The 14363-nt window shown below is 35.5% G+C and overlaps 1 protein-coding gene across 2 annotated transcripts in view; it reads right to left on the bottom strand.

Moving 5' to 3' along the window:
- Positions 1 to 14363, bottom strand: part of LOC140666442 (lachesin) — a 136561-nt gene that overhangs the window by 18835 nt on the left and 103363 nt on the right. For both annotated transcript variants that reach the window (XM_072893607.1, XM_072893606.1), the window contains exons 4-8: positions 11870 to 12055; positions 11337 to 11532; positions 10440 to 10568; positions 3238 to 3357; positions 2792 to 2962 (exon numbers count right to left, since the gene is read on the bottom strand). In XM_072893607.1, the coding sequence (XP_072749708.1) occupies positions 2792 to 2962; positions 3238 to 3357; positions 10440 to 10568; positions 11337 to 11532; positions 11870 to 12055 (802 nt within the window). The remainder of the gene's footprint in view (positions 1 to 2791; positions 2963 to 3237; positions 3358 to 10439; positions 10569 to 11336; positions 11533 to 11869; positions 12056 to 14363) is intronic.

Genomic DNA, 14363 nt, shown 5'->3' with positions numbered 1-14363 from the left:
ATTATTCTAGAGCTCTAGATTAAACAAATAGTTCTGACTATTAAACAAAAAAATGACTCGGACAAACTGAAACACCAAGTTCACGCTTACTTTATCTGCTAACAATTTTTTTAGCTTTTATAAGCGCTTGAAAATTCTACAATAATTCTACAAAATAGTTGTACAAAAAATTATATGCGTAAAAATTATTAAAATATTAATTAAATAAATTAAATCATTCGAGATTCTGGACATATAAATATCGAAGTGAGACGCTCGAATCTCCACTCTACTATAGTAAATTAATTGTGCATATGTATGTACAGAAGGCATCATTCATGCTTTTACAAATAAATTTATGCACATATCAATATATTCGTATATTTTGTGTGTGTTATATATATATATATATATATATGTGTGTGTGTGTGTGTGTGTGTGTAGTAAATATGTGTTCTAATATGTGTATAAATTCATGTGTAAAAGCATTAATGAGCCTTTCCGTATGTACATACATACATACAATATAAAGATGATAAATTATAAAATTATTTTATTGTTTGTTAACGATTATGTACTTACTTATGTATCAAAATATTTGAATAATTGCAATATTCGTTCATAAAACATAATATATAATTGTACATAATATTCGTATATATAATATTATCAAAGAAAATTATCGCGCGTAATTTCTTGTATGTATATATGTACCATTAAAAAAATTGCTTATATAAACCGAGGCACCAAGTTCACTCTGCGTCTCACTTTGTTTTCCAACAAAGTTTTACAAAAAAGGTCTATGTCTAAAAATTATTAGAATATTAACAATAAACAAAAATAAATTGCTAAATTAAACGCTGGTCATATTTCGATACTTCTATCGATTAATGAGATTATGTGTTATTCTGCAATCACTTTTAATTTTTAGAGAGAGAGAGAGAGAGAGAGAGAGAGAGAGAGAGAGAGGGAGAGAGAGAGAGAGAGAGAGAGAGTTCTTTACATAAAAATATTAAAATATTTATTAAAATGCTGAATATTTATTAAACAATTTATTAAAAAAGTTAGTAAAAAATGCTTATCTTATGAAAATTATTTTTTTTACTACATTTGTAAATTTAACACTTGAAACTTAAGAGACTCTGTATTTCTCCTTTATATGTATGTACATTAATAATTAATAATGAATATAAATACAACATTAGAAACTATATGTAATAAAAAAAGGTATTTTAGAGAAAGTTGTATTAAACAAATCTTGAAAATTGCTCTTTATATAAAACAAAAATTACTTAGAAAATCAGAAAATTTTCAGGGAATTTTTTTACAAGATTTGAGTAGTCACTTTGGTAAAGTTAATATTATACAACAATAATTTAAGCGCAAAATGTTAAAAGCAGGCAGAGATCGGGAAGGAAGCGAGAAAAAGAGAACAGATTCTTAATCATGTTTTAACCAATAATATCGTAAATATATTTTAAAGATTACTGACTCAGGTATGTATATAATGGATGTATGGTAGCGATCGGTGATGGTATTTCGCGGACAATGGAAGCGAGAATTCCATAAATATTATACAGAGTACAATATCATATGCAGCGTGAAATAACTTACGGTTATGACGGGGAGACGGTGGCTAAGAAACTGTAAAAATTCCAATCTGTCTCTCGGCACTGATCTCTCTGATATCTTAAATAATAAAACTCGAGGGGCGACTTAATTCTGCAAATACCGATATCTTCTTGTAGTGACGGTCGCGTGCGGTTTCTTCGAGATAAATTCCTGAGATTACCAAAACGACGAGTTGGCGTTAAAAAGATTACGCAAGCGTGAAATATTCCTGCTCAGATTCACTTGGCGGTTCAAGTTCTCTTTTTATTAAATTATAAAAAAAAATTAATAAAAATGTCTCAACTTTTATAAGCGAGGAATTTACGCTGTCATTGCGTCCGCACAGACTCAATGTTCGAAGCAAAAAACGCAGAAACAAGTAAACCTAATTTTATACGTAAATTCAACTGTTCGCCATTTCTGCGGCGACGTATCGTTACGGGACGACGAGAAAAATACCATCGTGTTGCGTAATGTGCGAGACGATCGTTGCCGTCGATCGTTCCTGCGAGATTGCGACGTATTAAATCGCGCGTGTAATGGAAACGACGATGTCGCAGTGATACGCAATACTTTCTTGCTGCCGAGATAGGTGCAGCTGCGACCGCGCTTATAAGATACACGTCTGTAGTATTCTGGGCTGTTTCAAGTCTTTCACAGAAAAGTATTTATGTACTTTCACTTTTGAAAACTCTAAGTCGTACGTAATATTTTATGAAATGTCCAGACCCCCGATTCAATCTTTTTTTTGCAGAAAATTAATTTTTATTTAATTAAGAATTTATCATTCGTGATTTTAATCGACACTTTCAACATTTTCGAGTTAGTTTTTCAATACTTCCAAGCTTTAACAATTTTCGAAGTATCTAATATATTTAAAATATTATTAATTAGTATATAAAAATATACATAAAAGATAAATTTTAAGTACAAAAAGATTAGGAACGAAAGACATAAACTTTATTATTGAGTAACTATCTACGTTGAGTATTGAAAAACTGACTCGAAGATATTGAAAGTATTCAACAAATCGCGAATAATAAATCCTCAACTAAGTAAAAATTTTTTACAAAAGATCAAAAGAGTTTACAGTAGTACAGTGATTTTTACATGTAACAATGAGTGAAAATTTTTAACATTTTTTGTAAGTTTGCAGAGAAGCTTTTTGTCTTTGTAAATGTAATTAATTGTTGAAACTCACCATAAAGCCGGATGTTTCCCTCTGCATCGCCGATTGAGTTTTTCGAAATGCATTTGTAACCACCTAAATCGTGCTTCTGCAGGTTCATGATCACTAGTCGCATCTGTACGCTGTACACCGATGTTTTTATCTCAGACATCGCGTACTTACTGTTGCTGATTATCATTTCGTCTGCAAAAAAAACACATTTAAGAAGTTAAATTACATGATCAGAAATAAATAAGTATATATATAAAAAACAAAATTAAAATTTATGTTTTGGTACATATTTCTATTAGTGACAAAAATATTTTATTTAAAATAGCATAAATGTGTGCTACATTCTGTATTCTGAATGATAAAAATATTTAAAATAATTCTCTATTAAATAATGAAGTATTTACTCTTCATTATCAAGTAAATCGAACGACAAGAACTATACTATACTGATTGTGCTGTTCTATTACCCGATTCTCGAGTCCAATAATTAATGGCCTTGGGTGACGCTTCCACGTGACAGACTAACGTGACGTTAGTTGTGATCGGAGCTCCGACCAGCTGGTTCGGTACTTGGACCATCGGGTGAACTGCAAATCCATAACAACTCGATCAGTCGCAATATACCCGATCAGGCTTAGACAACAATATTATCGACACATCCGCGCTATTCGCGCGCACGCGCACGCACGTACGTGCGGTTCTCCCGGAACTAATTTCTCTAATTGAACATGTTGTCATCGCTCGTAACGCCACAAAGGATATTTTTCCCATTCCTTTCAAAGCAGAGATTTCGGGATACGAGAACAACGGATGTATTGCGCTACTTGCGCAATTCAATCGCCTTACTTCGCCGTTACATTGTGGTCTCTTTGTACGAGTGCGTCATTAGTGAGCTGCGTGCACTTTACGCTAATGAAACACACTGACAGATTGTCATTTAGTAAGCGAGCAGAAAGGGGCACTCTTTGCCTCTCCCCTGTTATTTCTCTTTCTCTCTCTCTCTCTCTCTCTCTCTCTCTCTCTCTCTCTCTCTCTCTTTCTCTCTCTCTCTATCTCTTTCTCTGTCTCTTGATAACGTCTCGCTACCTTTCGTTTCGAATATCGTAAGCAGCTTTCTGTGAGCTGCTTACGTTTTAACAGGCGACCGCGCCGAGCACTTCTTCTTCCGACCGAAGCTCGGCCAACGTTGTGTCATCACAAAGCGCTTACAGTAGGTTTTACAGCGGCTACTTAGCCCCACCGCGATGTGAAATTTTGTTCCTACGAAAATCTGTATCCCATTGAACTCTCTCATTTCTGACATGCTCCAACGTAAGAGAAATTTCTCTAATGTATCATAAATATCATATTTTATAATATTGTCTGATCATAATCATCCGTCGTCGACAGTGAAATTGATAGTATCGCTTATATTGCATTATATTTGAACAAAATAAAAAAATTAAGTTTTTAAACATTGTTGAATAATAATGTAAGTACTAAAGAAAATGATGTAAAGTTATTCTTTTATTAATTTTGCACAATCTTAAGTCAACAGCGAATTTAAATTTATTCTATAATAAAATTTATGTAAAAATATTTGATGAAACATAAAAACTTCAATAACTTCTTCTTTCATAATATATATATATATATTATAAAAGAAGAATCGATTTAAAGAGAGGATAGGTCTAGATAATATAAAAAGATCAAAAGACATCTTAAAGATGTCTAAAAGACGATAAGGGGTTCCTAAATTTTGTTAAGACGTCTTTGAAGGACATGTGTTGTCTGGGAAACATATCCGAACATCATTAAAATTTTCTTGTATACAATATCTTGAAAAACAGAGATGATGATATAAAGATAATATTTATTTGCATAAAAATCTCGATGGACCATCTTATATTTATAGTTTCTAAGATTTGTCTAACGATTTCTGTATCGGTGTCATTACAAGATAACACTAAGATAGGCCATACTTTCGTAATAAAGATTAAATCGGTAATACTAACAAGCTAGGTGACGATATTACGTACGTGGTAACAGAAAATTAAGATGATGACGCAAGATAAACTGGCCGTTTCCTTCGTCGGGTCTTTGGTCGATTCTTTATCTAGAGCGCCGCTTGGGAAATATATGCGTTCACGCCGCGCTTGTGCACACTGAAGATTTCAGCGTAGTACCTAGACGACACTTTTATATGAGAAAAGGGAATATACAAGAGCGTTGGACGGCAGGATAGCCGCGTAAGTTACATATATTATCGATAGCCTGGTATAAAAATCTGGTAATTTTGACGTTAAAGTTTTCAAAAAAATTGTTTCACGCGTTGAACAAGGAACGGTTTGTCACACAGAAATATCCGGATACGATCGCGATGTTAACAATCGCGAAACAATTACGAATAATTAGCAATTAACGGCGCGCGTCGGAGCTTATACCATAAAACGTAGATGAGAGAAAGTACGGGATGAATTATCAAAACGCGAAACACAACAACGGAACACGTTAATTTAAACGGGTGGACTCTCTCCGGCGTTTCCGGGCGAGCAATTATGCGCCGAATTGAATCACATTTTCGTTCCCTAAGCATAACCGCGAGAATTGATTTATGAATCCCTTCTGGCCGTGACTGGGGAAAGAGAGAGAGTGTGTTTTAATTGTTTCGATTTGCCGGACGTGTTTCGCAAATCCGTCGCGTGATTTTCCGGCAGATTTACGCGCAAACTTTCAATGCGTCCGCAACAGCACTGATTCCGCGCCACGCGGTATATAGTGATGAATATTCGCGCTGGGAATTCTTCGTGTAGCGTTTAGCCTGGTACGTGATGATAGGCGACGTGTTTGCTCGGATAACAAACAGCGAAATCGCTCGACATTACTCTTAATTGTGAATGAGCCCGCGGACGCGAAACTCGACGCGAAAGGCAAATACGTAGCGCATTTCGGCGTCGGACATATCGCCACCAAGCAATTGCACGGGATGCAAATTCTCCCTGTGCATTTTGCGCATCGACTGTTTATTAATAAACATCGTAAACGTCTGACATAAAATATACAAGAATAAAAATCGAAGTCCTCGTACATACAACCGACACTTTTCTATGATAAATATCCTGTTTATTAAATTTTTTCAATTGTTATATATACATAAAAGAATTATTTTCATAGACTCTTTGAGTTTACTAAATTTTTCTTTTTAATGAAATATAGAAATGTAAATGAGTATCTTTTCAATGCACATTTCAGCGTTAGATTAAATTTCTGTTGAAGAAAAATCAATTTTTGATTGACAAGTTTCTTTTATTATTTATATTCATACGTTTAAAATTTAAAAGATTTCTGTGATATAAATTTATGTATCAGCACGGACTGCATAGAATATGTTTAGCAAAGAATATTTTGAAAGTATCTTGTTGACGTATGCAGTAACGTGTGCAATTTCATGATGTAGTATAGTCGATAAATATAGCTATGCCAAAATAAACTTTTCGAATATCAATCAAATAAGTTCGCGGATGCGATATCTGTGCTGCAAGAATAGACAGCCGATCGATTTGAAACGAAGGATAGAGGGTCGCCCACGAGGCACGCTCGAACTTGCAAATAAGTATGATAAGGACTAATTTCTTTTGGCGCCTCCGCTAATTAAGCGAAGCGAACGGCCCTCAAAGCGCTTATAATGCGGTCTGTGGCGTGAAATTGCATTCATCGCGTTCATACTCCAATCTAATGCGGTGTAACAATTTAATGCGGCGTAATAATTTAATGCATTACGTAACGCGCGATTCTCGATATCATGCAAATCCCCTCTAGATAGATAGTTATATCGATTTGCAACAATTGAGTTGAATGATACTTAAAAAGTAATATTCATGCGGTAAATCTCTGCTGTCAAGCTAAGGTAAAATCTGTGTTACTTTCCAAGAGAGAAAAATTAGATATTTGATGACAAAAAGAAGTTGGGTTGTTTAATTAATAGCTATTAATTTATCATATCATATTTTCTCTAATCCAATATTTTAACGAACAGCCAAAATTATAGGAGTTTATTTTTAGCGTGCAAAAACCTGGTCACTTATTTTCAACAAGTGATTAATTATAAGGATGAGTATTTTATTACACATAATAAGAGTAATAAAAATAATAATAAGTAAAATTACCCAAATTTAATTTATCGCAATCCATATGAACGATATTTTTACGGATTACATTATCACATTATTATAACGTAAACGCCAGCACGTGTAATCCCGATATAGTAACAGTGGCGATATTAAAGTCTACTTAAAAAGAGGCAATAGCAACGCGACATAAAGTCAACTTACAAACGTTAGAGAGACTTGTTATTATATTTCCGGGTCAACTAGAACAGCGACTTAGTCCGTGTACGGCTTCGGGTAGATGGGAGGAAATTCACGCGACCCGCGAGAGAGAAGCAAGATTTTCTCTCGCTTTTGCGGGCGCGCAAGGGACCCAGCACCCGGTATTTCTGCGGTGATAAGATAACGCTCGATCCTTTTCTATAGCACTCGCGTCGTGTACTACTCTGGCGTAATGGTTCTTTGTTAAGAACCAGTGTTAAGACCACCGTGTCGAGAGTCCGCGGCTACCTACGGTATTTCCAGCATTGTGTTGCGGCACGTCGCGTCGCTTTTTTCAGTAGTCCCATCCTCCTGTGTACAATGATATTTATCTAACGCGTAATTACGCGTCCGAGTTCCGTGGAAAAGTTGTAGACGGGGGAGAGAGAAAGTCGCGGGGGATGTAACGGAGAAGTTAAAATGTTGGGACTAAGTTAAAACCGGAACGGACGGCGAGGTGTTTAAAGTTTCCGAGTAAAGTTCAGCTTGTCACATCTTGCAATGATTAGATCAGGGCTCGGTCTCTCTTTTCTGAGTCCTTAACTAGAAAGGAACTTTCGTTCTGTCGTCGCGTGGGTGCTGATGACGAGCGGGCGTGAATCGCGTGTACAATTTTACTTGCGGAAGTTTAAAAGAATTAACTATTTATGATTAATATTGATATCAAAATATATTTTTTAATGGCTGCTATAAGACATTTATAGTGATTATTTATATTTTATATAAGCAATGTAATCATTCAGGTCAATTATTATTTCTATAAAATATCGATATAGCTTTTATAAATAGTGACACAAAATTTTATTGCAAGAGAAAGAGAGACGGTGTAAAGACAAATAAAACAGATAAAACAGATATATCAGATGTATGAAAATTATCAAACATTGAAAATATCTGCATCGATGTGTCGGCGACAAGGTAGCGAATCGCGTAATCGCACGCGAACTGCATTCGCCGATGATTTCAAACATTTTTCCGCGCTTTCAAAGGAACTCGGGCGCCTCGGCGTTCGTATCACGCGATCGTTTGAAGCAATCGGCCGTCTGCCACAGGCAGTTCCGTATCCACGAATGAACCGTAGCCACCCCCTTGCGTTACCTACAATACCAATGGGTCATGCTGGTCGCACGAATTTCGCGGCAATAGCTCGCGGACGCGGCTTCATCTACGACGTATTTCAATGAAACTCGATTATCCCGCGGACGATCTTATCGCGAGATGCCTGAGGGCAGGTGCGAGAACGTGCACAGCGAGCGTATACGTACGTACATAGGTACATCCAATTTCCGACGAAGAGAATTACCTCCCCCTCCCTAGGATTTAAGATACGGTCGGGTTGGTCGTAACCGTGCGACTTAACTCGCTATCGTCACACCACACTTCCCTCGCAATGAAGCTACTTCTTGCTATGCTCGTCTTTCTTTTACACTTTTTTTTTTAACAAGTATATACAGTTTCTTGATGTAGGAGACTTCATTTTGAAATTCAATTTTTGCTTTATAAAAATATTTTCAATTCTGAATCTTAATTGATTGCTGCAATCACAATAAATTGAAACACTCGCACCGGTGCAATTACACAATAGTTGCTTTTATTTCACTTGTAATTATATAAATAAATGTTCCTTGTTGTCGTATCATCGCAATTATTGCTATGAAATTTTCCTTAAATACATCAGAGAACTTGAATTTTGTTTTATTACAAACTGCAAGATATATATTTATTTATTTTGATTTTATTCTCTGACAAGACATTCTACTTGCTTTTATTTATCTTTTAAGAAACTTCTTTATAATCTGAAGGATAAGTAACCAAATCTGTCTCACAATGATCTTGGAGAAATTAAATTTATAACGTTCCTTTAATACGAGCAAGCGCCTTCATTCACCTTCTTCGTAATCTGGTTGCAGCCTTATTGTGAACATCGTCTTCTCCGCTAACCGTCTCTCTTTTACGGCAGAGATATAAATGCGAATGTGTTGTACCATCGTCGCAAGTGTAATTTTATTATCTCGCGCCCCTTTCCGACACTCTCTCCATCATCCTGTAAAGTCTTTCCTTCACTCTTGTCGCCGTTACGCGCTGTTATTTAAGCAGTATTTTACCTTTGGTCTTTTTTTCTCTCTTTCCCACTCTCAGCCATGGTTCCTTGTCATTCCTCGTCTCGACTTCCTTTATACGAAGAAAGAAAGACCCTCGGTGCCTCTTGCTTTTGCTACAGTGAAATTATGCAAGAGAAGGTGACGATGGCTATCTCGGCTACAACCGACGCTTTTCTTCGTCGTTGCCGCGACGTCTTATATATTCCCCTCTTCGGGACCGTCTCCCGTTTTACACCGAGAAGTATGTCTCGCGCGGATAAAGCTACCGCCGCGCCGGCAATTCGCGGAGTTTACACCTCTTGGACGATTGCTCGAGGAAACATTCTGAAGCTCGAGAAATCGTGACGCTATAGAGCTAGTAAAAAAAATCTCGACTACTATTTGCGAGCACGCTCGTTCTATTTTTATTTTATGACCGTCTTTCGCGGATTGACACGTGATTAATCAGCAGTAATGAAAGCTTTCAGTGATGGCACGAATTTACCAAGTTTTAAAAAATTGTTTTTGCAAATAATTTATATTTATTTATTTTATTAAATATCATTTTTATTATCATTGAGATTTAAAATGTAATACAAATTATTTATTTTAGTAACTTAGGAATAAATTAATAATTATAGGAATATAATTAATAAATACAAATTTATGTTGAATATTTCGTAAAACTATTACCGTGCTATTTTTATTTTTATTATCAGATGTCTTACATATTCAATATCTACGTATATTTGTATGTTTTTCTTTTTGGTTTTATAGAATAGAATATTCTATAAAAGATAAGCCAGTTGTAAATAGAGCATGTTAATTAATGATTAGCAGATCGTTCATGCTACTAACATTTCATCAAACATATAACTTTATTGTGAAAAAAACTGTATAAGATTTATAAATGTTAATCTGTAAAGCTCGCGTGAGATTTTATACAGCTTCTTTTGTAATTTATTACAGAGTGTCCGCAATATTTACTTTATAAATTTTAATGTATCCTTTGTGCTGAGTTATGGTGAGAAATTGCACGGTCGTCTCTCTGTTATTTTTCACTTAATAGCGTTTGTAACGTTTGATAATTTTAATAACTCTTGCTTCGACGTTATTCGTATTTTACTGCAAAATTGTTGACAAAAGATTATTGAAATTTTACATTTGTGATACGAAAAAATTTCCTTCGTGGCGTCCGGCGAATTCATGTGTGTTCGATAAAATAATTGATATATTACTTACAATGCACGTGCAGCATCATTCGTTTGCTGACTGACGGAGGCACTCCGTTGCTGGCGATGCACAGGTAGGCGCCCATCTCGCTCCTCGTTATTTTCGACAAAGTCAGCGTTTCGCCTCCTGCAGTAGGTACTGCAATATGCAAGCGCAAGGAACGGTCTCAGAAGTTAGCTCGTTACATATAATCAAAGTGCAACGTTAATACCTGATCGGCTTAAACAGTTTAAACTTATACACAGACGCAGAAATGTCCACGTGGGAATTTACGATGTTTAATATATAAGTGACAATTTTTGATTGCAAGAACAAATTTTTAGTATTAATATGATATTATTAAAATTAATAGAAATATATGTATATATATATATATATATATATATATATATATATATATATATATATATTTCAATTTCCTTTTCAAGTTTATTATATATTCATATATATTTTCATTTTCTTTTCAAAGTTTATTGTATATTCTTATACATAATATAATTTTTAAATAATAAAATAAATTTAAAATGTTTGAAATATATATTTAGACATTATATGTATATGTATATACATATATATATATATATATACTTGGATTTCTTTGAATTAAAAATAATACGTGTTATAATATTAAAGATAAAAAGCCATTTCGCAAAAAAGAATTTTGTAAAAGGTTGGAAAAGGAATGATTTAAATATATCGATATATATAAGCGATGACCGCCGATTAAATTCTGTCCTTCATAGTGGATACCGGCTATTCCGACGAGATCAATTTTAATTGTATCGACAGTTACACTTTTAGTAAAAAATCTATTCGGAGAATATTGCATATCGTTCCCAAGAGAGAAAAGAAAGAGGGAAAGAGAGAGAGACCGATTGGCATGAAATAAAACTTAGAACTCCTTACCTTTTGTCTTGCCGCCGGAAAGACCGGCTCGCGAAATGATTTCGGTACCATCTTCTCGTTTCCACTGGATGTCAGGCTTGGGATAACCACGCGCTTTGCACACTAGCTTTGCGGAACCTCCCTCGGGTACCATCATGTCGTTCGAAGTCTCTTCTGAGATTATGTCTGGCGGTATTACCACCTCCAAAAACGCGCTCTGTAAATGCGTGAAGATAATAAATTATAACGCATTCGTATGTGCGTGTATCTACGACAGAAAGGTGTCATAAAATATGCATAAAATGGGACAGGAAATTAAAAATCAAAATTAAAAATTAATAAAATCAAAGTAATTTTTACGAAATTTATAAAAATCCTCTAATATTTTTCTCCAGTATTTTGCTTGATAATTTTGTAATAATTATGAATTATTAATATCTATTTTTTTGTACTGTTGCAGTATGTAGTCTTTTAAAGGATTTATGAAATACTTTTTTTTTATAAAACAAACTTTGCAACGGTTAATTTTTTTATGCGAGGCGGATATTACATACTTGGCTCTTCATGGGGTCTGTGTTGACCTGGCACATATAAATCCCGCGATCTTCTCGTCGTGCTGAGCGAATGTTTAACGTCCATGTTTTGAAATCGCTGTGGGTCACCGACAGACGGGCGTTGTTTGTGATTACGTGCTCGTGAATCGCTAGGATCGCCTTGGAGTCCGCTTTGATCCATGCCACCTGGCCTCACAAACCCATTTTTTAGAGACAGCGGAATTTTTTCATACTGATTCGGAACTTGTCAAAACCTGCCTAATCTCATCGTTATGCGTAACTCATTAATTAACGATTCCTTTCTTACGAATTTTTCCTTGCAAATCTAACTATCGTCTATCCCGTGAAATATTTCGCCTACTGAACTAACCTTCTTACATATATTTTCGCTATTTTATACTTTAATCAACTCTTTCAGTATTTTTTATATACAATTTATAGAATCATTTTTTTATTTAACTAAGATAAAAATTCGATTTTTGAAATAAACGTAAATGACATTTAGTTGATTTTAACTAAGCTAGACATAAATATTGAAAGAGTTAATTAAGGACAGTCCGAAAATTATTTTATACGTCGATATACAGGAATGTAAAGGAAACGCCAAACTTTATTTCCTACGTTATTTTCTACAAACCTAAAATACTTTTCTATCGTTTCTTTTTTTTATTTTTTTCTATATTTCGCAGTTATTTCTAAAATACTCGCAAGTGCGCTCTTAAATTTCCCGTCACGATTCAAATATGAACCCGATCACGAGATAACATACTTTTGCCAGAGTGTGCGTAGAATGAGAGTTATAAACATGGGACGCGCCTTTTATTCGCGAATGAATGAAATATTCGTATACATGATATCTCGAAGGCAGGCATCAGAAGCTGGTATATTTCATGAAAGAATCTTCTCTTTATGGCAAAGTCTGCTTCGGCTTTTCCCGTCGCATACCTCGACAAGAAAACTGTACCGTTGCGCGCCACGATGGTCCGCCGCTGTGTAAATATGAAGAATTCCGCGGGCAAGAGCACGATAACCCATAGAACGTAACTTTTCAGAAAAATAAAGATAGATAGTCGCGAAAGATAACGGTTTAGTACCAAAGTTCAGCTCTCATAGGATGTAATATTATGTTTACATCAAACTCGAGCGAGCTTCATATTAGGTATAAAAATAGTAAAATGATGGAAATAACCGTCAACCAAAGAAATATATATTTCGCCCGTACTTCTCTCTCGCGTATTGATATAATTTATCAGAGAGTTTTTCACGCTTCCGTAAATGTTCTGCAAGTTATATTACTTCTGAAGTAACTATCGTGACTATTCTGAATGTGGGTTACCGCGTTTTCGCTCGCGATCCTTATTCGTATCATCAACGCTAAATTGAACTCTCACCGGTTATTGCAGTTCGCCGCTGATATACGCCATTAATTAAACCCATTTTTTTACGGATTAGAATCAATGAAGAAAGGAAAAAGGGCGGAGAAACAGGAGAGAGAGAGAGAGAGAGAGAGAGAGAGAGAGAGAGAGAGAGAGAGAGAGAAAGAAAGAAAGAGAGAAAACGCAATTGTGAGCGGTTAACACGTATTAGTCATAAATCCGTTTTGCATCTCTGGTCGAGGAAACGGCTATTCTGGTGGAGGAAACTGCAGCGTGACGTATCGCGAATATTCATCCTTCCTTCCCCCTGTTCTCTACCCTATTCGTCTCCCTTTGCACAGATATTATTGGCATGAAATTGAACCCGTACCATGTCGAATATCTGACCTCGCATCGCTCTGAAAAGCTATCTATCAACCGACAAAGGAGTTCCGCGGTTCTTATCGATAACCCGCGAGCGGAGTGTATAGAGGGAGGGTGCGGAGGGATGAAGAGGGACGGTTGTGGGAGCAAGAGGGGGGGGATGGTCTGGGATGCGAGAGGGTGCGAGTGTTTGGTAGTGACGGCCTTGTGAGTGCCTCCACTTATAATATATTATGTCGGAATATATAAGTGCGACCCCATTCTCCCTTTTGATGCGCCCAGCGATCTTTTGGAGGTGGCAAACCACCCTCTCTTGAAAAAGAGGGTGCGGAAAAGTCACAGCAGGCGATAGATGCCCGCGACTCTTAAACATTTATCCGATATTATCGTCAATTCATTCGATGATTAATTGTTGTAGATTAAAAGAAAATAGAAGAAGCGTTAGAAACATATTCGCGAAGCGATATACGCGATTTATAAAGTCGTTCCTTAAAGTTAAAAAATAAAAATGTTTTTATAGAAGCAAGTAAAAAAGTAGAAGAGAAGAAAATATTAAATATTTTATAAAGTTTAAAAGTACAGAGGTGATGTGTGGGAGGAAGGAGTGAAAAATATTAGTATGACAATAGCATTTAAAACGCGATACTGAAGGAAAAAGAGATTTAATAATTTATCCCTTAGTTATTGCCAAGCGAAATCGATTAGGAAACAGTTTCCTCATAGAGAGTCCTTATTTCACAGAATCCTGTGACAGA

Source organism: Anoplolepis gracilipes, chromosome 6 (assembly GCF_047496725.1).
Source record: "Anoplolepis gracilipes chromosome 6, ASM4749672v1, whole genome shotgun sequence".
NCBI lineage: Eukaryota > Metazoa > Arthropoda > Insecta > Hymenoptera > Formicidae > Anoplolepis > Anoplolepis gracilipes.
Note: the sequence above shows the minus strand (reverse complement) of the source record. Positions and strands in the feature narration are given on the sequence as shown.